Genomic DNA, 25,388 nt, shown 5'->3' with positions numbered 1-25,388 from the left:
GCAATAAACACAAGTGTCATGCTGCGACGCCATGCCTGGTTACGCATCTCAGGCTTCAAACCCGAGATCCAAAACAATACCCTCAACTTACCTGTTAACACGGAATTTTTATTTGGCCCAGACGTTGACACTACCCTAGAGAAAATAAAAAAGACACAGATACTGCCAAATCTATGGGGGCGCTACAAACCCAACAATTCCGTAGTGGCTCCTTTCGTCGCACTGGAAATAGGGGAACGTCAAGGGGTCAGGGGTCACAACAACAGTATGCTAAAGGTGGCACACAAACCACCTACGACAAAAACAACAGGGGTGGATATCGTGGATCCAGCACCAAGGGCAGGGGACGTGGATATGGCAACACCAGGTCCTCCCCAAAGAACAAACAGTGACGCCCTCTCCCTACCCCCCGACCACCTAACACCTGTCGGGGGACGACTCCAGCTGTTCCTGTCCGCATGGAAGAACATCACCACGGACAGGTGGGTCAGGGACATCATTCAACATGGGTACTGTCTGGAACTAACTTCCACTCCACCCAACATACCACCAAAGCACCGTCCTATGTCAGCCGAACACTTAGATTTACTCCAGCAAGAAGTGCTTGCTATGCTCGCAAAAGGGGCCATAGAAGTAGTGCCCATCGCCCAGCAGGGCACAGGGGTGTACTCTCTGTACTTCTTAATCCCAAAAAAGGACGGCTCGCTCAGACCTATCCTAGACCTGCGACCCCTAAATCTATATATACTATCGGAGCATTTCCATATGCTCACCCTCCAACAAGTTCTCCCACTACTCAGTCAAGGGGATTTCCTAGCTACGCTAGACCTGAAGGATGCATACTTCCACATACCAATACACCCTTCACACAGGAAATACCTCAGATTCACTATTCAAGGGAATCACTATCAGTTCAAAGTTCTCCCCTTCGGAGTAACAACAGCACCCAGGGTCTTTACAAAGTGCCTGGCAATAGTGGCCGCGCATCTGCGAAGACAAAATATTCACGTCTTCCCTTATTTGGACGACTGGCTAGTTCAGGCCAAGTCAGCACAACAATGTGCCACCCACATGTCCCACACCATTCACCTACTTCACGATCTGGGATTCTCACTAAATTACCCAAAATCAAGTCTCCAACCTGCGCACGTACAACAGTACTTAGGCGCGACAATCAACACTCTGGCTGCCACAGCTCAGCCAACTTTAGTGAGAATCAACAGCATGCAATTGCTGATCTCAAAATTCAAACCTCAACACTCCCTTCTGGCGCGAGTGTTCATGCAGTTGATAAGCATAATGGCCTCCTGCATCTTCATAGTCCCACACGCGAGACTACATATGCGCCCGCTTCAGGAGTGCTTAGCACGTCAGTGGAATCAGGCTCAAGGACAATTGAAAGACCTAGTGTTGGTGAGCGGTCGGGCATACAACTCTCTGCATTGGTGGAATCCACAAAACCTTAGCAAGGGCCGACCGTTCCAAGAGCCTGTTCCACAAATAATACTGACAGCGGACGCGTCTCTCCAGGGATGGGGAGCTCATGTACTCAATTACACAGTGCAGGGACTATGGACTACACAACAAAAGAAGATCCACATCAACCTTCTGGAACTGATGGCAATCTTCCTGGCGATGAAAGCATTCAAAGTACACCTGTGCGACAAGGTCGTGTTGATCCGGACGGACAACATGACTGCCATGTACTACATACAGAAACAAGGAGGAACACACTCTCCACAGTGGTCTCATCTGGCTCAGAGCATGTGGAAGTGGGCCATTCAGAGGAACATATTCCTCATGGCGGAACACCTCCCAGGCAAGAACAACCAGATGGCGGATCTGCTCAGCAGACACAGCCACCAAATGCACGAGTGGGAGTTACACCCATCAGTACTCCAACCGTACTTCCAGCAGTGGGGTCATCCAGAGATAGACCTATTCGCCACAAGGAAAAACGCAAAATGCCAAAGCTTTGCCGCCAGGTTCCCACATCCACAGTCGCAGGGCAATGCGATATGGATGAACTGGTCCGGCAGATTTGCGTACGCTTTTCCCCCAGCGCCACTGATACCGCTGGTGGCACGCAAACTGCGACAGCACTCACTGACACTCATCCTGGTTGCTCCAACATGGGCTCGCCAGCCATGGTACACCACCTTTCTGGAACTTTCCGTGGTGCCACATCAAAGGCTGCGGATCAAACCCGCGCTTTTGACGCAGAATCATGGAGAAATTCAGCACCCAGATCCGCAACAGCTGAACCTGGCAATCTGGCTCCTGAAGTCCTAGAGTTTGGCTACCTAAACCTGCCACCTGACTGTATGGAGATCATCAAGGAAGCTAGGAGACCCACTACCAGAGCTTGCTATGCAGCCAAATGGAAGAGGTTTGTCATTTATTGCAACAACAATCGCATTAACCCGCTAGACACATCTATTCAGAACATAATCTGCTATCTATTACACCTATACCGATGCAATCTGGCATACACCTCAATACGTGTACATTTAACAGCAATAGCAGCCTATCTCCAAAACAGGCAGCACCTCTCTATTTAGAGTGCCTGCCATTAAAGCCTTCTTGGAAGGACTTAAACGGGTGATTCCTCCAAGGCACCCCCCAGCACCGGTATGGAACCTCAACTTGGTCCTCACCAGACTAATGGGTCCACCCTTTGAACCTCTCCATTCTTGTGAGATTCAATTCCTCACCTGGAAAGCGGCTTTCCTGGTTGCCATCACTTCCTTAAGAAGAGTTAGTGAACTCCAGGCACTAACCATTCAGGAGCCATTTATACAAGTTCACGCAAACCGGGTCGTACTACGTACCAACCCCAAATTCATGCCTAAAGTAATAGCGCAGTTCCACATGAACCAAACCATTGAACTGCCCGTTTTCTTTCAGAACCCACAAAATGTCGCTGAAAGGATGCTCCACACACTAGATGTAAAAAGGGCCCTCATGTACTATATTGACCGGACTAAAGCCTTTAGGAAGACTAAACAACTCTTCGTTGCCTTCTCTCCACAACACAAAGGCAACGCCATTTCCAAAACAGGTATAGCCAGATGGATCGTTAAATGTATCCAAATTTGTTATCAAAAAGCTAAACGCACATTAACAATTCCACCACGAGCCCACTCAACACGGAAGTTAGGGGCGTCCATGGCTTTCCTGGGAAACATTCCTTTACAAGAAATATGTAGAGCAGCCACATGGTCCACTATACATACATTTACCAAACACTACTGTGTAGATGTACACTCAAAACAGCAGGCAGCTGTAGGACAGGCTGTTCTCAAAACTCTTTTTCAGACTGCTGCAGCTGGCACGGGTAGCCGCCGCTAATAGGAGGTACTGCTGTGTATTCTATGCACAGATATGAATTCAGCAGCCCACATGCCTCGAACTGAATATGCTACTTACCAGTATGCATCTGTTCTTGGCATGTAGGGCTGCTGACATTCATATCGCCCACCCTCCTCCCCTGCGCCTGTCGCAGCTGCAGCTCTCAGAATTACTGTATAGCATGGTCATCACTTCCTGTATCTACTCCATCACTGCCAAAATGGCGAAAAACAATCTGGGGATGGAGAGGATGCCCATGCGCACTGTGGTCCAGGGGAGGAGTCACCCATCTCAGGATACTTCGAAGACTCTTCCAGGACAACAATGTGCAATCATCTGGACCCAACACTAGGCGGCGATCTATGCACAGATATGAATGTCAGCAGCCCTACATGCCAAGAACAGATGCATACTGGTAAGTAGCATATTCAACAGGGTACCCAACAATGAAGCATTTCAGTCACAACTGGTACCCTTTTCACCAGTGCGAGTACACAAGACGTCCGCCCTCCCTATTCTCATGCTGGCACAAGCAAGCAATCAAGTCGAACAGGAAAGTACAACATAGGACCAGAAGGGACTCCTCTAAGCTAAAGTTTCAGTGTAACAACATTGTTAATAATTTCCATATGGATTCATAATAAGTACATTTGTCTTGTGTGGATATCTTTCTGTGACAAAGGCTGCCCCCTTAAGATCTACGCTGGGCACCCATTGGCTATGGCTGCTTTTTACATCTGTCCTATAGAGATCAAAGGTTTGTTGTCTTGCTTTATAAATTCCCGAGCCACACTCCTTCACTTTTGTTCTGCATTTCAGCCTCCTTAAGGTAGACCCAAACATATGCAAAACAATCTCAATAATTCTAAAAAGAGCTGTGATGAGGTCCTGCCTACTCGACAAGTTCCCGCAAAGATAATTGGACGCTGCCCCCCATCCCCCCCCCCACCCCGACACACCTGATCCCACACCTGCACCTAGTTTGAGAACATCGGCTCGATTCTCAAAATAAGAATCTAAGTTCTAACTGGATAACAAGACCTAAGGTGACCAGGTGTCCCGGGTTTGCTGCGACAGTCCAGGTTTTCTATCATCTTTTCTGGTAAGTTTACAACATACCCTGGTTTACACAGTGTCGACTGAACAAAGCGGGAGACAAGTTTTCATTTGTCCCAGCGCAGAATTAGTAGCCCTTAACAGAAAGCTACTTATATAACAGAGGTGATACTGCATGCAATAGTTGGGTTCAATTCCTATTAGTGTCTCATTTTCCTGTGTTTTCTATCTCAGCAAGTGCTCACAATTAAGTCACTTTCAGTCCTATAGTCGATGGAAAGTTAAAGTTCTAAATATAGGATTGTGGAATGTTGCAGTTTTTGCGGTTATAAAACTCAATCGCCCTAAAACGTGGTCACCCTAAGTCAACATCCAAATTTAAAAGTATGGTTACAAGATGTTTCACTTGGGCCTCTAACTCGTGCGTGGAGTAATGTGAAACGTAAAACTGTAATCTCTCCAAAAGGTGTGGGAGAAACTTGGAAGGCTATTTTCCCCAATTGAAGTCAGTTCAAATTGTTGCGTTTGGCTCAGATACAGCCAAATCGACAAAAACCGAATTTATGTTTAGATTGCCTGGAGGTACTTGTTTAAACATATCATAATGTGTTACTAAGAAAGTGAGTGCCCTGGTTAAACAAGTAATTCCCCAGATTTAAGGAGCGAACGATGAGAGTCAAATACCAAAAAGCATTTTCATTTCAAATTGTATAAAGCTTCTTCTTGACTTGTACTGGCGATTAAGATTTACGGCGTTGTAACAATGCCCAGAACGTAACAAAATGGAGACACGACATTCTTTAAAGAGCAGCTTGAAAATCCAATCCTAATTCAAATAGAAGTGTAATTGTTAAGGCAGCTCAGTGGGTTAATGCACCTGGAACATAAACAAGATCAAGATACAGTAGGGAGTGTACGAAAGTCAGATTTTGCCTCTCTGAACCTCGTCTACATCTACCAGGGCTTCAGAAGGTGCTTCGCTCACCTGTTTCTCACTCCTTTCAATGAGGTTAAAGTGAAAACTGCACAATCAATAAACATCTGCAACCAAGATTATTTTAAAATGCTCGTCAGAGGAGGACTTTTCTTACAGAAGCCCTACAACTTTCAGCGAGTGGTGCTTCCAGCCGTGCCACATCCCGAAGACTGAGGTAAGAATAGAATCCAGTCTGAGGGATCTGTGGCATTCTTCTTTACATTTGAAGAACAGCTTCTGCAATCATTTAACATATTTCAAAGCTAATTGGGCGATCAAGTGACAATGCACTGAAGCACATATGATGTCGGCTAGATTAAAAAATAAGACCATAACGCCCTAGTTGACGCTCATCGATCCATAACTCACTCACACCATCAACTCCTCTAACCAACCATGTCACCTGACTCGATTTTACTTCATAAGGCTCTATCCGCTTCCGCTCGTATGACCCAATATCAGTTCCCCAGGACTTTGGCTTCAAACACTGCCCACAGTGTCCTACCGACACTGACATTTAAAGCTGAAGTCCTTCACTCCAGACATGAATCACACTCACTATTCGCCTCAAAAATACACCCTTGCCTGTCTGACCTTGCTATAGTATTTTCAATGCAAGGAACCAGGCTGCAGCCAAGGCGACGATTCCCTGTGCATTTTAAATGACCTGGAAAGACATTGTTTACAACTTCTGGATAGAAGTTTCTCAATTTGAACAACAAATCTTGCCTCGGGTGTAGCCCGCTTCTTTTCAGTATGCAATGCAAGGGCTGAAGGGCGTCCCTTCTTGTGCAGACATCATATAAGGGAAAGAGGGAAGTGGTGTAGCACTCCCTAGTTGTTCAACTAGGTACTATAAAACAGCCCCAAACCATGTTAACGTTACTGGCGTCGAAGAGCCATCGGGGGTGTGCGCATTTTCCCCTCATGTGGTAAATAGAATTACTAAACACACCTTAGGGATATCAAAGCAACACAACAAGATGATGGACGGAGAGCTGAAACCTTTCAAACATTCACCTCCCAGTCACAGATCTGGGTTAAATCCATCATTCTTTTGCTCACCATGCCACCCAAGTTTGGACCAACCCATATGCAAATCAGTCTTGATGCTGCTCCCCATGGGAACATTTATACGAAAAAAGAAACGTGCAGCCGAGTATAGACTTGAAGGCTTGGGTAATATAAAAGACCAGGTAATAGTGCCTTCAAGGGAGCTTGAAGGCACTATTACCTGATCCCCCATGGGAACGTGGCATAAAAAGTAGAGATTATTTTCATCAGGAAGTAAAAAAGCAACAGAAGGGCTTTCTGCATCTCCTGAAGTTAAATATTCAGAATGATGACCAATGAGTATTTGAAAGTGCTGCTCTGATTAAAAGTCGCATTCAATTATGTGACAAATAACTTATTTATTCTGAATATTAAGGACTCATTCCGGAATAAAGAAAACGAAGCTTACTGAAAAAATATAAAACAATTTAATCCACTAGTTGATAACGTAGCAAATGACAGTAAAGAAACTGCTTTCATCTTGGAAGTGACTGCAGGTCGGCTTCTTTCTTAGGTCCACTTGTAGCTGAAACTCAGTTCCATGGGGCAAGGGACTCAGGGCAGACTTGTCCCATGGATGAGAGAGAAGCAAACGCAATTTAAGACTCAGAAGTCCTTCTCCAAATCTGGAAAACAAAAAAGAAGATGATGTAGGCGATTTAGAGAAGTTGGCAATAGGAACAGGATTCCATAGCAAGTAAAACATTAAGTGCTGCACAGCAGAATCCGAACCAGTAGTTGCCCTAGGATATGGCAGAAAGCGCTGTAGTTTATCATCCTCCCTATGTCTTCTGTAATTCGTAGCGACAGAGTAGGCTTTTTTGGTCTGTGTGCCTCTTGCTTTGCTCGGTAACATGCAAGCTGAAAGTCATGTTGCGATACACGTAGGATAACAGCACTGTAACAAAGGCTATTTTGTTCAGCACATTTCTGGGAACCACTATGTGAATACATTTCCGCATGTGCCCCTTTAACGGAAGTGGTCAAGTACATGACACGTCTAGTCTGGCACGTTGTTTAAAAGATACAACAGGTCTCAGGTCTACCACAAGGGCTGCAGTAGAACTTATATTTCTATTATTTTGTCATGGGAAGAAGTGTATTATTTAGTTCTCACATAAACTGAGGTATCTAGCCCACAAAGCTCCCCTGCATTCTCACTTTGCCCACCGTTGCCTGCAGAGGTTCCGATTCATGACCCACTGCACTCAAGAGTGGCTACAAAATACACGAAAGCAAAATACTTGGAGAGTGGGGAAAGAAAGAGGGCAGCACAGTTTTCAGCAGCAATATGGGCAAGCCTTGTACTCGTATCATGCACAGGTTCCATAATCGCACAGACTTGCGCAGAACACATACACCGGTTGCTTGGAGTCAGGCCCTACAGCTTTAACAGCACCTTATGTACTCAGATTCCTCTCTGCCCCTACAGAAGAACTCTATCCGCTGTGTGACTCATTCAATCTGAGGTAATGCTCCAGCCGTACTGGCTGGATCTCAGTCAGGTCGTATGTTCAGTCACACAACTTCTATGGTCATTCAGTTCTTCTCTAGCTTAGTTCTCATGTAGTGGAGTCTAATTACCAACACGGGCCACACCTTTTGTGCACTTTGGTCTAAGGCTTGCTTCCGCTGTCATGGGACTGTATGAACAGTGGCACCATGAAATGTCCTACCACATCACTACCTGTCAAACACACCTTCCCTAAAATGCACAAAAAAAATCCCTTTTCAGGTGCACAATTCCCACCTGCGTTCAAATCCCCGGCCCCTTCCCCTCCGAGAGAATACTCACCGCTTTTTCTCAGGAGCTCTCCTTTGCGAGAGTGGTCCAGCTTATCCAGGAAGTGCTCGAAGACCTTCACATAGGAGGCCAAACTGGTCCTCTTGTAATCTGGAATAATCAGGAAATCAAAAAGCCACCAAAGCAAGATTAGCAAGAGGGTGTGATCTGGTTAAGCAAAATCAAGGAGAAAGCTGGTGACCAAGTAGGGCATACTGTTTCAAGGGGATGCACGGAAATGGCCAGAAACTGGATCGAAAAGCTTTGAGCGGCAACTGAATTAAGTTTTGAATTTTTCCATTTGAAGTTTTTACATTTATAATCAAATACCAACATACATTTCAGTATACATAACTGCACTATACATTGTATCTTTCAATGGTGAATAGCTCATTCATGTATATGCAAATATTAGAAACGTAAGCAAATGCTTTGCGATTCGTACTCAAGTTTTTATACTGTACACAACTGCTGCAAGAACAAGACCTAGCTTTCTAGGGATAAGACAAGGTGTAAAGAGTGAAGCATTCAATGGACAGCCTGGAAGCCTCACACTGGTACTTTGTATGGCTTAACATTAAAACTTTGGCCCTAACACAATCTTGCCTGGTCTGTAGCAGACTCATCATTCATGGGTGCACGCCCAACCATATTCCAGACTACTTCTTACTCTTCTAAGTCTTTATTACACAAGACATTTCTGGTACCTCTCGTACGTCGTTTCGCCTCTGGCTCGCCCTCATTCACAGATTCGTCCACCTCCATGTCTTCCTCCTTCTCGCCTTCCTCGTCCTTCTTAAGCACAGTGTCCAGCTCGAGGCAGATCTGACTAAAAGGCAACCAAGAATCTGTGAAACATGCAGCAGGTTAGGCTGCTCTCCTGCCTAGTTTCCCATGGGGGATAAACTGTACTCATGGAACTGCAAGGCTTCATTTTGCCCCCGGTCACTTTGTTGCGCCAATGGATACTTTTACAAGCACAAGTAACTTACTGAAGTATTGAGTAGTTCAAAACTGCCAGAGAACCCGGTCCTAAAACTCTGCGTCACATTTGCTAGGTATGCTCTCGCGCTTTACTACAATTCATACTTGAAATAGCGACGTTTGATGAACCCTAGGTCCATTTTCTCACAGAGAAAGGAGTATTTCTTGTATCCCAAGGCTCTTGCTGAGGATCACCGCTCTTGCAAACATTTGGCTAACCGCAACACTGTGCCCCTCAGACATACTCACACCTCCATAGTATGCCAGCTGAAAGTTCTCAGGGTGGGTTTGAGCTTGCTGCTGGGAATATTCTAACATGTGCACACAAAACAGCTCCTTACAATCGTGCCTCGTCTAACATATGTGCATCCCGAGCAACACAGATGTAAATCTGAGCACGGCAAACTAAAAAAACAGTGGGAGCAAGCACTACATAAAAAATAAACAAAAATACAAGCACAACTACGCAATTAGAAAATTGAGCAATGGTTAAAGTTTTGATCGGAATGCATCACCTAATCTAACTTGATTCACGCAAAAAAAAAAAAAAAAAAAAAAAAAAAAAAAAAAGAAATAAAATTTGTGGGAGTCTAGAGACCAAAGATATTACCAGAAAGTCGAATTCGGTTTGTAGGCATTTTGATCACTCTTGAGCTCTCAAACTACATTCACAATCCTCCCAAACCTACTACTTAAAGTAAGACAAACAAAAACAACTCCGAAGAAATGGTAACTATTCAAAGGTTTTGGGTAACTATTCATAAAGTGTGTGGCCTCCATCTTCACTGCAGCACCCATGTACATATGGATTTAATTTTCATGTTATCGTCCGTTAGGGTGGGGAGTGCTTAGAACAAAATAGGTTTTCTTTATATACGTCACCAACTATTAGGATGTCTGCATTTTCACTTTCCTACAAATGCCAGCAGTCACCCCGCTTTTCATAATTAAGCCATCACCTGGGAAAAGGACTATAAAATGACACAGCCCCCTTGCCCTCAATAGGAATTTGCATACAGCGTGAACTCCAGGTATGCTAAAGGATATAAAGGAAATAACAGTATTCCCAGCATATGACAGGGCTTTCCGAGACAACTAGTACAGGGGTCGAGAACTGTAATTAGTGGAGAAACTCTGCCCACCCAATTAGCATTTGGAAGACATTTGTCCATATGCATCACACTTAGTAATAAGCTGATTGATGCCCATAAGCCTAAGTCTTCCTTACCCATTGCTAGGTGTGTATGGTTTCCAGTTGTTTAATCTGACACACAGTTTTCCAATTCATTTCCAGCACATACATAATTTCTATTTGGGGACCTAGATGTCAAATGGAAAGTTTAGACACTTTCACGTTCAGTAGTTTAGTCCACACTCCGTGCCTTTAAAATTTCTTTCAACAGCCGGGTTCTAGAGTTGATTTTTCACAGCCAATTGGATTGGTAATTATCTCAAGTTCCCAACTACCAAGTCCCAGCCTGAAGAGTAAACACGCTTCAATAAGCACAGGAATATTAAAATCACAGACAGGGTGAAAGCTGAATAGATTATTAAAATCAGAGACACAAACAAAAGAGGAATTCTGCAGTTTTTTGTCCTGACATTGCATGTTCATAACTGGCTAAATTTGCAAGTTAAAGGAAAAGTGCACTCCCTCTTTAAAAAAAAATAGATAAGTTGTGGTGTGATGTGGGGGAACAGGCAAGGCCATAAACTGACAGTTTCACTGTACAATGAAGCCATGGGGGATAACGAGTGCCCAATTGAATGTCCTCCTTTCCTGCCTGCAGAACTACAGACTGATTGCATTGTTGGACGTTGATGGGAAGGCATTAGCAAAAGTGCTCCTGAAACAGCTAGAGGGGTCGATTACAAAAAAACAAATCATAACGCAATTTCAGACAGGATTTCGGGCCAATTCATCTACGCTGGACAATGCCATTGCGCTATCATACCTGGCAACCAAGGCCATAGAAGCCAACACACCCTCCACTCTATGCATGTTTTGTCGACTGCAGTGCCACCTTTGACAGCATTGACCGCAACATACTGTGGGCAAAACTTGCACAGGGGGTCATCCGGGGAAACTCCTGGCGGCCATCATGACACTTCACACTGGCACTTGGGTTCGCACTAGGCTCACACAGACATGTGTAACGGCTAAGATCTACACGAACCAAGGGCTAAACCAAGGATGTGTGATCGCCCCTACATTGTTCAACTACTACACTGCGGATCTGGGAGAGGCACTCCTAAAAGCCAATATCTTTCTGCTCAAACTGGGCCATTATGTAGTACGCAGACGACCTCGTTCTACTGGACCAAACTAGAATAGGCATGAAAAGGGCATTGGAGACACTACACCTTTATAATATGGAAAACAAACTTCTAGCAAACGCAAAAAAACGAAGGTGCTTGTTTTTGGCCATAAATCAAAAAAATCACTATTGGGCTGGCATCTCGGCACGTTAAGGATTGCTACTGCTAACAAATACACTTATCTGGGAGTACAATTCTCAGACACTGGTAGCCCAATACTGCAGGCCAAAGCACTCCAGGCTAAAGAGGCTGAGGTCACACATGGTTTACGCAAATTAAATCATAAGCTCCAAAGTCACACAACAGAGGGCATCCAACGAGTAATGCAAGCAAAGCTAATTCCAACATTTAGCTATGGCCATCTCGCCTTCCCTGGTGAGTAATGCAAGCAAAGCTAATTCCAACATTTAGCTATGGCCATCTCGCCTTCCCTGGTTTGATCACCCAAAAATTGGAGCGCCTGCACACCATGGCTTTCAGAGAGGTTTTTAATCTTCCACTAATAAACATTGAATGTAAAAAAAGACAGTCAAATTTCTTTATCGCGTGATCAAGGTATTTATTTTAATTTGATTTGAAAAGTTTTATATAGCTGCGTCTAGACCCGGAGGTATTAGAGCGCTTTACATGAGGACGAACATTGTTTCAGAACATAGTTACAAGTTACATGAGTTACTGGAGCAAAGTTACATGCGTTAAAAACATAGATGTAAGGGAAAAAAAAGCAGGCAAGGGGAGAGAGATTCAGGGGAGGGAGGATAGGAGCAGGGGAGGTAGACCGGGAATAAGAGAGGGAAAGAGGTCGGGGAGGGTGAAGGAAAAAACCAGGTGATGAGGAGAAACAGTGTCCGACGTCGGTGTGCTGTGATCCCAGTGGAAGAGGTATCATTCTCATACTTCTGCTGTGTGTGGTTCCCTTAGCGCTGTGGACTCTGAGGGGTCTCTGAAACTCCAGGGCATAAATATTGGATCCCTCTCCAACAACAGGAAAAGGAGTGCTTTGGCAAGGGGCACCATTCACATACCTCCGCTGTGTGTGGCTGCCTTGACACTGTGGTCTCTCTCGGGAGGGGGGGGGGGTCACAGACTCCTGGGTATCCCTCCCCAAAAGAGTGCTTTGGTAAAGGGCACACACAATGGTGGTAAATTTAGGGATAATGATGTATTGCGTGGTATAACAGTTTTAGAATCCGCCCATGGGGCATCGTCATGGTCAGTCCAGGCAGGATGTCTCAGTAGTTGGAGACCTTTGTGGCTACTTTTTGGTGGCATAAGGGATGAAGCATGAACCTGTCCTGCTAAGTGTGCAGCTCACCTTCTTACTCGTGGGGCTCTCGTGTAGAATGGAAGCAGGTAGAGCCTTGCTGGATGGCTGTTGTGCGCTCGGTGGCAAAGCTTCCAGGAATCAGATATGCAGGCGCCATTATGATGTCAGGTAATTGCAAAAGCTTGAACCACTCAACAATGGTAAAATTATGTGGGCTTCTCTAAGTAGCGGCAGCGGAATGGTGAGGGACGCTTATGCGCGGTGATGTTAGTTCAGCGAGAGGGCAGTAAATACTACTGCAACAGAAAGTAGACGCCATCGTCGGGTCATGCAACACGTTGCTGGATAAGTGTTTGGATAAGGTTCGGATTCCACCGTATAGGAGTCAGGATCGGGAGGGGACCGAAAAGTTTTAGCCCAGAGACAGGCGAGTGATCGTAGTGAAGATTCAATGGATTTCTCAGCAGGCAGTCATTCAGGCAGAGAAAAGGACAGCCACCAACACTACATAGCAGCAGGAGACTTTAGTGGAAGCGTTGTGATATTCGTGATCGGCCGCCATTCTTAAAGTCTGACACAGTGTCTGCCTAGAGACGAGCCCTTTCGAGCACAAGCTGTGGGTGCAGGCGGCTCCTACAGGCTGCAGCGGTTGCCTTCGTTTTGCTGCACGAAGCCCTCTAAAGTCCTCGCCTGCAGCTGCAGGAGCCAGCCAGATGCATTATTTGAAACAAGTGTCTGTGCGAAGTGACACACCAACAGTGCAAGAGCCCGCTGTCTGTGGCTGCAGCAGTGTTTCAATCATGCTACGAGAGGGACTCTGTCTCTGCCCGAGTGCCATCCCCGCAAGGCTCCCAGCTGATTTAAAAGAATGCTCCGCACTCCCACAACGAGGTGCTCAGTGCCGCTTGCAGCCCGCGAGCATATTTCAAGGTGTGGGCACGCCCCCAGCTGTGCGTTAATCCGGCCCGTCAGAATAGGGGGGGGGGGGGGGTCAGGTGCGTCCCACTCACCGCACTACGCAAGGCACTGCCGCTGGTCTGCTGCTTGGTCTTCTCCCTCACGGCGTCGCAGGGCACACACCTTCCCTGGTGCGATCCCCAGGGACAGCTCTTCTGTGTATTCTGGCGCCAGGACACCTCCGTCCTCACGTTGTCTACCAGCCGACCACTCTAGTACCTGGCGATGTCCGGGAGCGTGCGAGGTCCTCTCACACTATAAAGCTCTTGTCTATAGCCGCCTCACGCACAGAGCGCTGTCTTCCTCCACTTCAGGGTATGTCACGGCTCGGCCCAGCCGCCATCTTGCAAGTACCCGAGGTCGCAGGGGTGGAAACACAAACGTTGTGTTACAGCCATATCAGCAACATCATCCAGCTCCACAGCATACTGGGCGGTACCTTGACAGTTTAGCCGCAATGCCCTGCCATTTGTGGGGCTCGATAGTTGGCAGATCTGCAAATAATGAACGGTTAATTAGCACGGCCGGCAGAGCCTCACTACCGTGCGGCCATCTTGCCTCTGGCTCGCTCTGCCCACTGGTAGGCCCTGGCACAATCAGGGAAGCATTACAAACAGTTTTTACTGATACTAGCCGCTGGGAAGGTATCTCTTGATGGCTAACAAGACATTGGGCCTGCCAGCAGACCTTTTAACGGACACACCCTGAACAATGGCCGGCCTAAAAAGCCTGTTAAGGAAGCAGGGCATGAACACTTCAAGGCAACAGGATCTTGAACGGATTAGATAATTCCCTGGCGCAGGGGGTCTCGTCTACTCACACAAAGCCACTTTATGTCAACCATACCTGAAAGCAGAATTGGGAAGGCAAGCCCTCCAGAACGTTCTGAGAACTAGGCTTCTAACATTACCAATACAGGATTACAGGACCCACTGGAAAAACACAGCGTCAAGAAGCAGTGGATGTTGCTTGTGCCAATATCACATAGAATCAGCAGAGGATATCATCTGTTGTTGCCCAGCTTTGCTGGTTCCAAAGCAACTATATCTAAGAACTAAGTTACTTCAAAACGGTGTAAGATCATGCAAGGAGGTGCTAAAGTTAATCTACACCACCATAGTGCCGATGGGCCTCGCATGAATTGGGAAGTTCTATGCAGCAGCTGGAAGGACTCTACAAACAACGCAAGAATTGATAAAGAAAGTAAATCAAACACGAGCCACCGATCATCTACTGTGGCAGCTACACTGGCACTATATGATTCAATACACCATTTACCCGTACCACTGTTTATTCTTTCATATTGTACAGTTTATTTTGGGAGGAGTACTGTTTCTCAATTTATTCCACATGCCTGCCTATGCATACAATAATCACAAGCATGCCTGTATGATACCTTATTGCACGCCCAGGCACCCATGTCTTTCAGTTTGCCTGGTGACGCTTCTTTGATTTTCTGCTGTACCCCAAGATTTTCTTAAAATTGTATATGGGACACACGTTTTTACAATTTTATAGCCCTTTTAATAATCAGATGCATGTTTTATGACGTAGCATGTACCGTATTTGTAAATGATTTTTGGTTATCATACTATTAAGAATACCTTCCTCCTTTCCATATAACCCGCCTAAGGCAAGGCCTACCTGATTGTTGGAACTGCAAAGGGATCAAACTGATCCAGCGTCTTTAGGTCAATGGGCACAGATATGCGACCTGAGGGGCAAGAAAAATATAATAGAATTTGAGCAAAGGAAATCTACACGGCAAAGAAAGTGGGTACCATGATTAAAGAAACAGGGTACAGGAAAATACATGAAACATTGGAGGGCCACCTTGAACATGCTACATAGGGTAAAACAAAATACAATTTAGTGCACTGTCCCTCATCCACTATTAGTCACTAGAAGAAAACCTTCAGAAGACTATTTAGGGTTCCAAAAAAGTAACCAGTACAACACGATCATGTTTGGATTCTCACTTTTGGAGCACTTACAAAATAAATATTTGGCATGAACACATCTTTCAAGATCTATACAGTGAGCACAAAGCAGTGTATGTTGGGTAACACAAGAATTACAAGGGGACATTTTCATGCAAAGGACACTGTTGACCTGGGGAGTCCACAAATGCAGCATAGTACTAGGATCTGGATATCTGTGGAGCTCAAGGCTGACTTGACTTCCTTCTAGCAGAGGGCTCTTTATACAACAGCAAGCAAGAGCACCCAGGACGCCATCTACCTTTACCAGGGTTACGCCCATTGCTAGGGCTGCACCAGTGACTCAGCACAGGAATTTAGTTTCAACCAAGTACATAACATATATGTGTTTAAGTGTTCCCATGCAAGGCAAGATAATTAAATGTTGGAAAATAAAACAAAAGAAGATTTAGTATCTTGTAAACGTGTATATATACACACTTATCTTTCTTAAGGACAGAATTTTCTACTGGATTTGAAATCATTTTCTTTTAATACTCACATGTATTTTACACGTGCTAATAGCCACATGTCACCTAAAGTCCCACAGAGTTTAACTTTGTGTACGTGACAATGCCTTCTCCTAGCCAAATAATTCAGGCCAAGCTGCCAAATATTTGTTATTATATAATTCCAGTGAACTCATCAATCAGTTCAACAAAACCCCAGAGTACGTTGGTTGGAGGGGATTTAAGTAACCTTTACACGCAGGACGTTAGGCGATGTGATGGGTCATGTACCTGTTTTCGGGTGGACACTGAACGGACTCTTTAGTAAGTGGTTCACTCCTTTGCTGACATTGACATCCAAACGAGGGTAGCAGTATTGCAGCATTACTTCCTCATCTGCACGCGTTCCTTTCTTCAATTCCCCCTGCGTCCACAGAAAAAATAAAAATACAAATTAAAACATATCCGTTGACCTTTCCTCAAGAGGGCAGCTCTGAGATTTGTGAAGGTATTTCTGGAAGGTTAAACCTAGTTGCCTCGCTTGAGGGTAGTGCAGAATGTTTCACCTGGAAAGGAGAGACTTACAACATATGCCTCAGACCAGCGGCGTAGAGTGGGTTGCTACCTCCCAGGGCAAGGCAAGTATTGTGCCCCTAACCTGTGGACCGTTAGCACTTTTAGTCCCTTCCACTTATATTTTAAATTTTGCGCCCCTTAAAACTTTTGCACCTTGGGCAAATTACCCCTGCGCCCCCGCCCACACTACACCACTGCCCCAGAGACACCCTGCCTCATAATCCATGTTAAAGGTGTTTTAAGTGTAAAAAGTGTTGATAAACGGAGGATGAGAAAGAGCGTTTTTATGAGACCAGCTTGTGCCACATCAGGTACAGTGTTAATCTAAGGGATGAACAATAGACAGCCTCGACAATTAGAGGCATTGAAAATAACTCATCCACGAAACAAAACATTGATCAAGTACATTTTTTAAACAAAACTGTATCTAAAATAAAACTCCTAAAAGTTGTATAAATGATGCTGCTCACTGAGAAGTATAGGAAAAATGTGCACCTCAAATTAATTACTTGCAGTTCAAAATGTTGTAGCAGAGCGAGAAATTTGTAAACAAACAGTTGTTCCCTCATTTTCCCTCAAATATTTAACATTGTATTCTGCATTCTCGCTCTCCTTATTTCGGTTATTCCTGGCCTACCCATTTTTGCAATTCGCATTTCTTTTCTCAGGGTTCATCTGCAAAGCGGAAAGTACAATAATCCAACATATTGGGTTTACAACAAATTATCAGATTGCTTTCATCAAGAAATATCTTCAATTAGCACAGTGATCACAGTAGGCTCGACTGATTTGCGCAAACAACAGCGCAGTTTCTCACCCTGGATTTCTTAACTGCTTTCTTCAGCTGCTCCCAGCGCTGGCAAGAATTGCGTGCTTTGTTAAAATCTATCGCCAGGTCCTCACGAACTAGTGAGCTGGTGTCAAGGAACCACAACAAAATACAATACACTGCTGGCCACAACACGCAATGTGGTTTCAATTTTGGAAATGAGGAAGCAAGATAGAAATTTCCTCCTTACAACTTTGAAACATTGTGCATCTTAACAAGCTCTCCGGTGTTCATCACCTATCCCTGCTGTTATAACTCCCAGACACACTCCCCTTACAGGCCATCCGCGAAATGGCATTATTCATTCATGCACTTGTTCATTTGGTATCAACCCCATGCAGCACAGGAAACGAGAATGGATTATTCGTCTGCTCCCTAGAAATACTCTAGGGAGAGTAAAGCAGGAAAGGTTAAAGAGTATAAAAGGTGCTTCAGGTCTAATTTAGGTCTATATTTAAAATTACACCACCAGATCTTATTTGCCAACCTTGGGAGATGTTGGTCGAGCCCAATTATCCTTGTTTCATGGTGGTAGTGCCGGCTCACTTAACGCCTGGAATCCAGGAGATTCTTTACTTTGAATATTCAAACCTTTATTTCAATATCTGCATAGTGACTCTCAGAAACTAGGCTGCCGTCATGGACATTCTTTCAAACAGCTCTCACCTAGGTTCAGATACTGCATGCGAGCAAAAAGGACAGTCACATTGTGTAGGAAGCTGGCTTTCTATGTAGTGTACCAAAATGTGGTACACGATGGAGAAAGTCTAGTCGGCCCATTTTGGCTTACAGGGCTTGCATTAACAATCCCAAAGTGCTCTATTTGTGGTAGTGTGGTCGAGCGGGAAGCAGCGTTTATACATCGTATGCGGTACAACGCATGAGATTACAACACGGTCGTTACAACGCTAACCATTACAAAGCAAGTTGTAAACTAAGGAATAGAATAATTTATTATTCTAACACCTTTCCTACTGTTGCCCAGGCTGGAGCTGGAATAGTAAATTATACTATTCCTAAGTCCAGCGCACCCCTTACAGCAAGTCGTAGAAACGACTTGCGATGTAATGGTATGCGTTGTAACAACGCAGTCATTGTAACAACCTCGTTGTAATCGCATGCATTGTACCGTATGCGATGTACCATCGCATATTTGGCCAAGCAGTTTTGGCTTATGAGGGGAGGGTTGAGTACTTGTTGTACACACAGTCGATACATGAGACACAAACAATAAGAAATCCGAGACCAATTTTGAAAAATGACACTATTTTATACATTTTTAGACCCCAAGATTATTGGGATTAGGTAAGTACTTCTGAAGTTATTGTTTTATAGGAAAGCAGTCGAAACAGCGGTCAGATTTGAGGCATGAGCCTCACACGTGGTAATAATATCCTAGCAAAGGAAAAGACAGGTAATGCATAGGTATATTTGCAAACGGTTGTAGAGGGTACCCATTAATACTTGAGGTGCTGGGAGGGCCAAGGTCCAAGAAACGACCAGCAGTTTGGGTTTATATGTCCAGATACGTCTTGGTGCAGAGGTGCAGGATGCGTTGGTAGCCTTGAGTGCTACAGCATTAAAAATGTGAAGGGACCTGTCAAAACAGCAGTCTGCAAAGGGGGACCTCTGGACAAGTCTAGCAGAACACAACGTGGGGCTCAGCTCATGGGGAGTACTAGGCCAAGGGGATGCAGGCAGAAGTTGTGTACTTAGGCTGTGGGGCTCGGGTGCAAAAGTTTTGGCTAGCTGGCCACTTAGCATTGCAGGCTCTCACGGTCCTTGGATGATCTGCAGAGGAAAGAAAAACAAAACAGCTGGGCCACTCTCGATGTGGAGCTTATCAGTCCTGAAGTCACTCAACATGCAGCTACGTTTTGGCAGAGGTGGTGTCCAGAATGGACACAAACAAGCTATGATTGGTGCAAGTACCCCGATAGTCCAGGTACTAAAAGCAGGGGAAATCCTGGAGCGTTTAGCATCTCGAAACATCACCAGGAAGAACAGGCTGACCTTTTAGAGCCTCAAGAACTCATCCAGTAATGCTGCTCCTGCGGTGGGCCCGATGGCAAACAACAGGAGTTACTAGGTGTGAGAAAGTAGCTCTGTATATACTGTTCCCAAATAGGTACAGGGTGTACAGAGTCCACAGTCCCCAGAGGTTTGGCAGAGGCTAAAGTTAGATATAACTTTACTCTCTAAAGTGGTAGCTTGGTCGAGCAGTAAGGCAGTATCAGAGGACAGTTTAAGGCATTTGTTGCACACACTCAGCCAGCAAATGGTCTCACACACTCAATAACTGAACTCTAGGCCAATGGTTTATATATAAAAAATATATGCTTGTTTTATTTTAGAACCAACAATGGGTATTAAAATATACTTTCTCAGAATGAGATGCTTTATATAAATACTTTTGCAATATGCAATTGACTTTTTGTAGAAAGTTACAAGTGGTTGCAATAGGCAACACAATTTTAAGCACAATAATGCATTGAGTTCAATGGAAATTTCAAGTTATTTGCCACAGATTACTTTTAGGATTACTTTTGGAATTCCAGGACTGGATCCTAGATTCACACCTGGGTCAGTACTTGGAATCAAGTGATGAAAGTCGACTGTGTTGATTTTTAGACACCCCCCTATCCTGCCTCTCTCCTGTGGGAGGAGGGCAGTAGCCTAGTCCTGGTTGAGCAGGGCCTCCCATCTTCAAGATGGCGAGAGCCCGGAGATGTGCTTCACCTCGTCTCCCCCACCTGAGGGGTGGGGTTGGCAGGCTGGCACATCCCCTGTCCTTATTTGGGATTTCCGGCCAAGCTTACCGCCAGAGTGGGGGGGGGGGTTGCAGTGGCCTGGGGAAGCTTACAGAGGCGGCATGCCTTTGAAGCTTCCCCCTGCTCATCCTGGGGGTGGAGATTTAGCACCTCGCCCAGGATGTGCATTGTTGCAGACCCAGGAGTGCAGGAGTTCTCCTACCCAGGGGTCCAGCAACAGGTCTGTTGTGTGGCAGCCTAGGCAGCCTCAGAACATGCGTGGATTGCAGGTTAGGTTTCAGGGGGCATCTCTAAGATGCCCTCTGGGGTGCTTGGTACATTAAATCCCACACTTGCATCAGTGTGGGTTTAATGTGCTGAGAAGTTTGATACTAAACTTCTCAGTCTTCAGTGTTGCCATTATGGTGCTGTGGAATTCGTGTTTGACAAGCTCCCAGCACCATATACTCTTAAATGGCAGCACTGCACTTACAGTGCCCAGGAATGGACCTGGGTACTGTAGGGGCACAGGGCTCCTGCTCCTGTGCCCACACCATTGGCATAGGGCACCCGGCTAGAGGGGTGGCTGATGTATGCCATGGCAGTGTAGGTGGTGGGCATGGCACACAGGGATGTGTGCCATGTGGACTCTTTGTTTTGTCTTGTACCCAGACACTCAGGCTGCAAGGGCAGGGTGTGTGTGTAAGGGTACAGGGCCTCTAAGGGTGGCACAATGGGTGCTGCAGCCCTTAGAGGCCTTCCCTGGTCACAAGGCCCTGGGTACCTAGGGTACCATTTACCAGGGGCTGACATGTGGCCAGGGTTTGCCAATTTGGATTTTGTGTTTTAGGGAAGGAACATAGGCCCAGGGCACCTGATTGGCAGGAGTCCAGGGCACACTCAGTCAAAGTACATTCAGCAATTCATCAAAAAGTGGGGGCATACCATGCAAGAAAGATGGCACTTTCTCACACTAGGCAGATGGGGCTGGTGCCTGCGGATGCAAGGGGCTAGCTCCTCCACCCAAAACGAGATGCTGCTTGGTTGTTGAAGCGCTGGACAGTGTTCCACAGGCTTGGGAGGATGCTCAGCTTTTGGAAAGGTCAGGTTGGTGCAAGCGTTGAGGTTCCAGAAGCAAGGCAAGGTTTGGTGCCAAGTTTCGGTTAAGTTCTCTGTTCTCGCGGTAACTGCTCTTCTTTGTCCTTCTTCAGTTCCCAGGTAGACTAATCAGAGTTCCTGGTGTCAAGGGAACCCCTAAATTCTGAATTAAGGGGAGTGTAGGATAGTAGCCAATGGGCTTCCTACCCCTGGGATGACTACACCCCCTTATATGACAACTTCCTGTGAGAGCGGGCATAAGCATGACCCGAAGTTTAGAGTTTTACCAATTTCAAAACGGTGAAACCCTTTGTCGGTCCAATTCAGGTGGCTCAATTTAGGGGTGTGCCTAGCCTGAAAGTGTGACACAACCACTGACTATTTCCCCACACTGCTCTGGTGCCAAATTGACCCTTGGGCATGGGGTGGCATTCCCAATGTCTGGGGGAAGCCAGGGTCACATATCAAAGACAGCAGATGTCTTGAAGCCTCTGGCCTGGATATGCTAAACACAAGCCATCCTGCTGGAGGAGGTGTAAACACCTTCTGCCAGAGCAGGAATTGTTTCTGACCTCATAATGTGGGCTCTCATGTGCAGTGGGTCGGAAACTGGTCTGTGGTAGCAGGCTGGAAGATACCAGTCAGTCAGGATACTCTGTGACTTGTAGGTTTGCAAGTGGCACCTCTAAGGTGCCCTCTGGGTGCATGTCATATTAAATCTAGTACTGGTATTGTTACAGATTTATTAAGGCAAGGTATTTGATACCAGACACTATTAGTTTCAGTGAAGCGTAATGACCAGTGCCCAGTACATGTCCTAAAGATGGCGTCCTGTCACTGGCAACATCTAGCAATGGAGATAAGACACCACAGGGGCACGTATGCTCATGTAGATGTACCCTCACGTATAATATTATGCACCCTCTCTTAGGGCTCCAAGGTCTTCTGTAGGGGTGACTTACATATATTAAAGGCAGTGTGCTTGTGCACAGCACACAGGGAGGGTGTTATGTTGTGTTTTCAAAATGGTTTGCACCATTTCACGGGGCCTGCAATGGCAGTCTGCATGCTGATTTTGTGTGGGCCCCTTTGGGTGGCATAATACATGCCGCAGCTATTAGGGTCCCTCTTTAATACCCATGCCCTGTGTACCAGGGGTACCCTTTACCAGTGACTTAAAGGGTTGCAAAAGTCCATGCCGATTGTGTTACAATTAGTTTAAAAGGTAAGAGAACTGGCTCTGGGGGCCTGGTTAGCAGGAACCCAGTGCACTTTGTCGAAAAAGCAGCAGTGCCAGGTAAAAGGTGGGGATGACTAGGTCAAAAAGAGCCACTATCCTACATAGAGTAGCAGCGTGCACCCCCAAAAGCAAGTACTTGCTTATGGATCCTTTACGCCACAGATTTGTATCCAAGGCTAAAGCACGAAAATCAAATTTGGTTGCATATCTAGAGAAAAAGGCCTCAAACATTGCGCATGTAAAATACAAGACTTTGCAATGGGAAAACACAAAAAAGGATATCATCAGGGAGTAGCGCCAAGACTTTGACCCATGATTCTTTGCTTCCCAAAATGTCTTGATCTTGCAGGGCATATTTTTCAAAGTATCTCTGCACCACTTTCAGTGACTCACTGTATAAAAGACAAAAAGATATGCATGCAAACATGAACCTACATATAGTCAACAAGACACCAACACCACTACTCTACAAAATACATTCACACACATCTCTCCAGAATACTTTAGTAGCAGCCACAAAATTAGACCTTATTATGATCAGGTTTCCTGACTTGCAGTTGCTACTAGTTGACTAGGTGAACACAGAACCAGAGCGAAATAAAGGCAAGGCCACTGGAACAGAGATTCTGCAGCTACAAAGGTTCCTGCAGAACAATGAAATTGCAGAGTTTAGCAAAAAAAGGTTTTTAGCTGAAAAGCCCCACACATAGTGCCTTGCAGTGGCAGACCATTTACAAAGGTTAGTCTGCTCACAATTTAGTTGCCGACTTGTAGTGAGGTACTACCATTGTCTGCATATTATAGTAAATTGATAAAATAGTGAAGTACTGCCACAGAATGTGCTGCATTATTCCACAGTTTGACTTTTCTTTTTGCGTAATTTAGAATACTCCACAGTATAATCTGGTAGATTACATAATTCCAGTGGCCTCGAATATAGATTTGTGAATCATGGGGTCTCTATAGACAGAAGAAACTGGCCTCACCTGATGAAGGGATGAATAATTTCAGAAAGATGAACCTTCTTTACCGCCTCCTGCCCTCCCTGAAAAGAAATCAGACATTTCATTGGAGCTAGCGGGTTACCAAACACAAGCGGCCACAGCGTCCATTTACCTCTTGGTCCTATTGCTGCCTTTCACACCGTCGTACAGGTGACCTCTAAGCACCACCCTCCTGTACACAGCCCGATTCAAACTGTGGGTTGTTATTGGGAAAAAAGGAGGTCTGCAAAGTAGGATGTTTGTAATGGGGAACCACTAGGCATACTATGGGTACTCCAAGAACAGAAACCAGGGAAAGGCACACACCACCAATTTCTGCTGCCTTAACTTATGACACCAGAATCAAACACAAAAAATAATTGTAGTCAACACCTCACATACAAATGAACCTAAAAGCAGCCAGCTGAATAGAGCACTCTAAAATTGTAAAGTGGGGAACTAAGCTGCAGACTTTTGTGAAAAGAAAAAAAACATTACTGCTAAATTAACACAAGGATTGTGAAGAGATCCTTACCATGAAGAAACAGCTTACAATACAGTGTTCACTAAAAAAAAAGCACCAGTCATTCCCACAAGTAAAACGTAAGTGATGCAACGGTGGAAAATAGTTGAATAGAGCAACAAATCGGCAAATTCATTTTGCATTAATTATAGACTATAATGCTGCGCTAGAACCAGCTACAGCTGCAACACCGCAACAATGTCTACGGCAGCTGGGTAATAATGCTGCTGAACACCAGGGCAAGTGGAAGATAGTACCAATATTCATAGCAACACAGTCTCTCTCCTCTAAAATTCCTCAAATGATACAAGGTACAGAAAACAAACCTTCACAAGACTGAGATATTCAGCGACTGTCGAGCGGGCAGCCTGGGACAGCTTCCGAGCTGAATCGTCGCAAACCCAGCAATGAACGCCCCTCCTTCCAGAGTACACCCACAGCCGATGCTCAAATCCAAAATCCTCTGAGAAGCAAAAGCAAGAAATGTGTTACATTTTGTATTCTTGCTTTCTTAAGGACAATGTCAATTAAAACCCGAGGGTAAAGGCCCCCCCCCCCCGGTTCCAGCACCTTACACTGGGGATCTGAAAATGTTGGCATTAAGTCATTGCCTGTTCTTGCAATCTATGGTCACATGAGAGAGTAGGAAGACATTTCCAGAGGTCATGAATCTGCTCAGGGCACCCCATAACAGTGGCTATGATCATGGCGACTGGGAATATTCTCAGATCTAGACGTCTACAATTGGACCGTGTAGGGCAAGAACAAAAAGCAAATTGGGGATACATGATACAGAAAACATGGTTGTTGAAACAGCTGGACACATTCCAAAGCTCCAAGTACCGGACTGTGCAATAAGAAATTGCTCTCTAAAACTGTACCTTCCAAGGCTCTATCGAGGATGCGAATGGCGATTGTCATCAGAGTCCAGCACTTGGGACAGATATCTGCTGAACTGAAAGAACGTGGAGAAAAGCAGTGTTATAAGGACACCCAAGCCCTGTTGCCAGCTCTGTATTAAAACATTTTGACATCACGTAACTAACAAGCTCATGCAGACTGATAGATGTCGTAGATGACTTGGGTGGGTAATCAGACAGCATTGGTTCAGTATGGCAACGGTACATAGGCTCCATGGTTATAAACTGATGTAAGAAGTAGGTGTCCTGATAGCGGTAGGTAGTGTTGACATCTCTCGGTTTGTTATAAATTTTG

At 45.3% G+C, this 25,388-nt stretch overlaps 1 protein-coding gene across 2 annotated transcripts in view; it reads right to left on the bottom strand.

Moving 5' to 3' along the window:
* Positions 1-6,845: 6,845 nt before the first annotated feature.
* Positions 6,846-25,388, bottom strand: part of PRIM1 (DNA primase subunit 1) — a 45,168-nt gene continuing 26,625 nt past the window's right edge. For both annotated transcript variants that reach the window (XM_085600926.1, XM_085600927.1), the window contains exons 4-13: positions 25,055-25,128; positions 24,500-24,636; positions 23,654-23,712; positions 22,950-23,059; positions 17,568-17,659; positions 16,466-16,598; positions 15,391-15,460; positions 8,927-9,048; positions 8,232-8,330; positions 6,846-7,062 (exon numbers count right to left, since the gene is read on the bottom strand). In XM_085600926.1, the coding sequence (XP_085457052.1) occupies positions 7,043-7,062; positions 8,232-8,330; positions 8,927-9,048; positions 15,391-15,460; positions 16,466-16,598; positions 17,568-17,659; positions 22,950-23,059; positions 23,654-23,712; positions 24,500-24,636; positions 25,055-25,128 (916 nt within the window). In that variant the 3' untranslated portion in view covers positions 6,846-7,042. The remainder of the gene's footprint in view (positions 7,063-8,231; positions 8,331-8,926; positions 9,049-15,390; positions 15,461-16,465; positions 16,599-17,567; positions 17,660-22,949; positions 23,060-23,653; positions 23,713-24,499; positions 24,637-25,054; positions 25,129-25,388) is intronic.

The sequence above is a fragment of the Triturus cristatus genome, chromosome 4_2, assembly GCF_964204655.1.
Source record: "Triturus cristatus chromosome 4_2, aTriCri1.1, whole genome shotgun sequence".
NCBI lineage: Eukaryota > Metazoa > Chordata > Amphibia > Caudata > Salamandridae > Triturus > Triturus cristatus.
The sequence above is the reverse complement of the archived record's forward strand: the minus strand, read 5'-3'. Positions and strand labels throughout refer to the sequence as shown.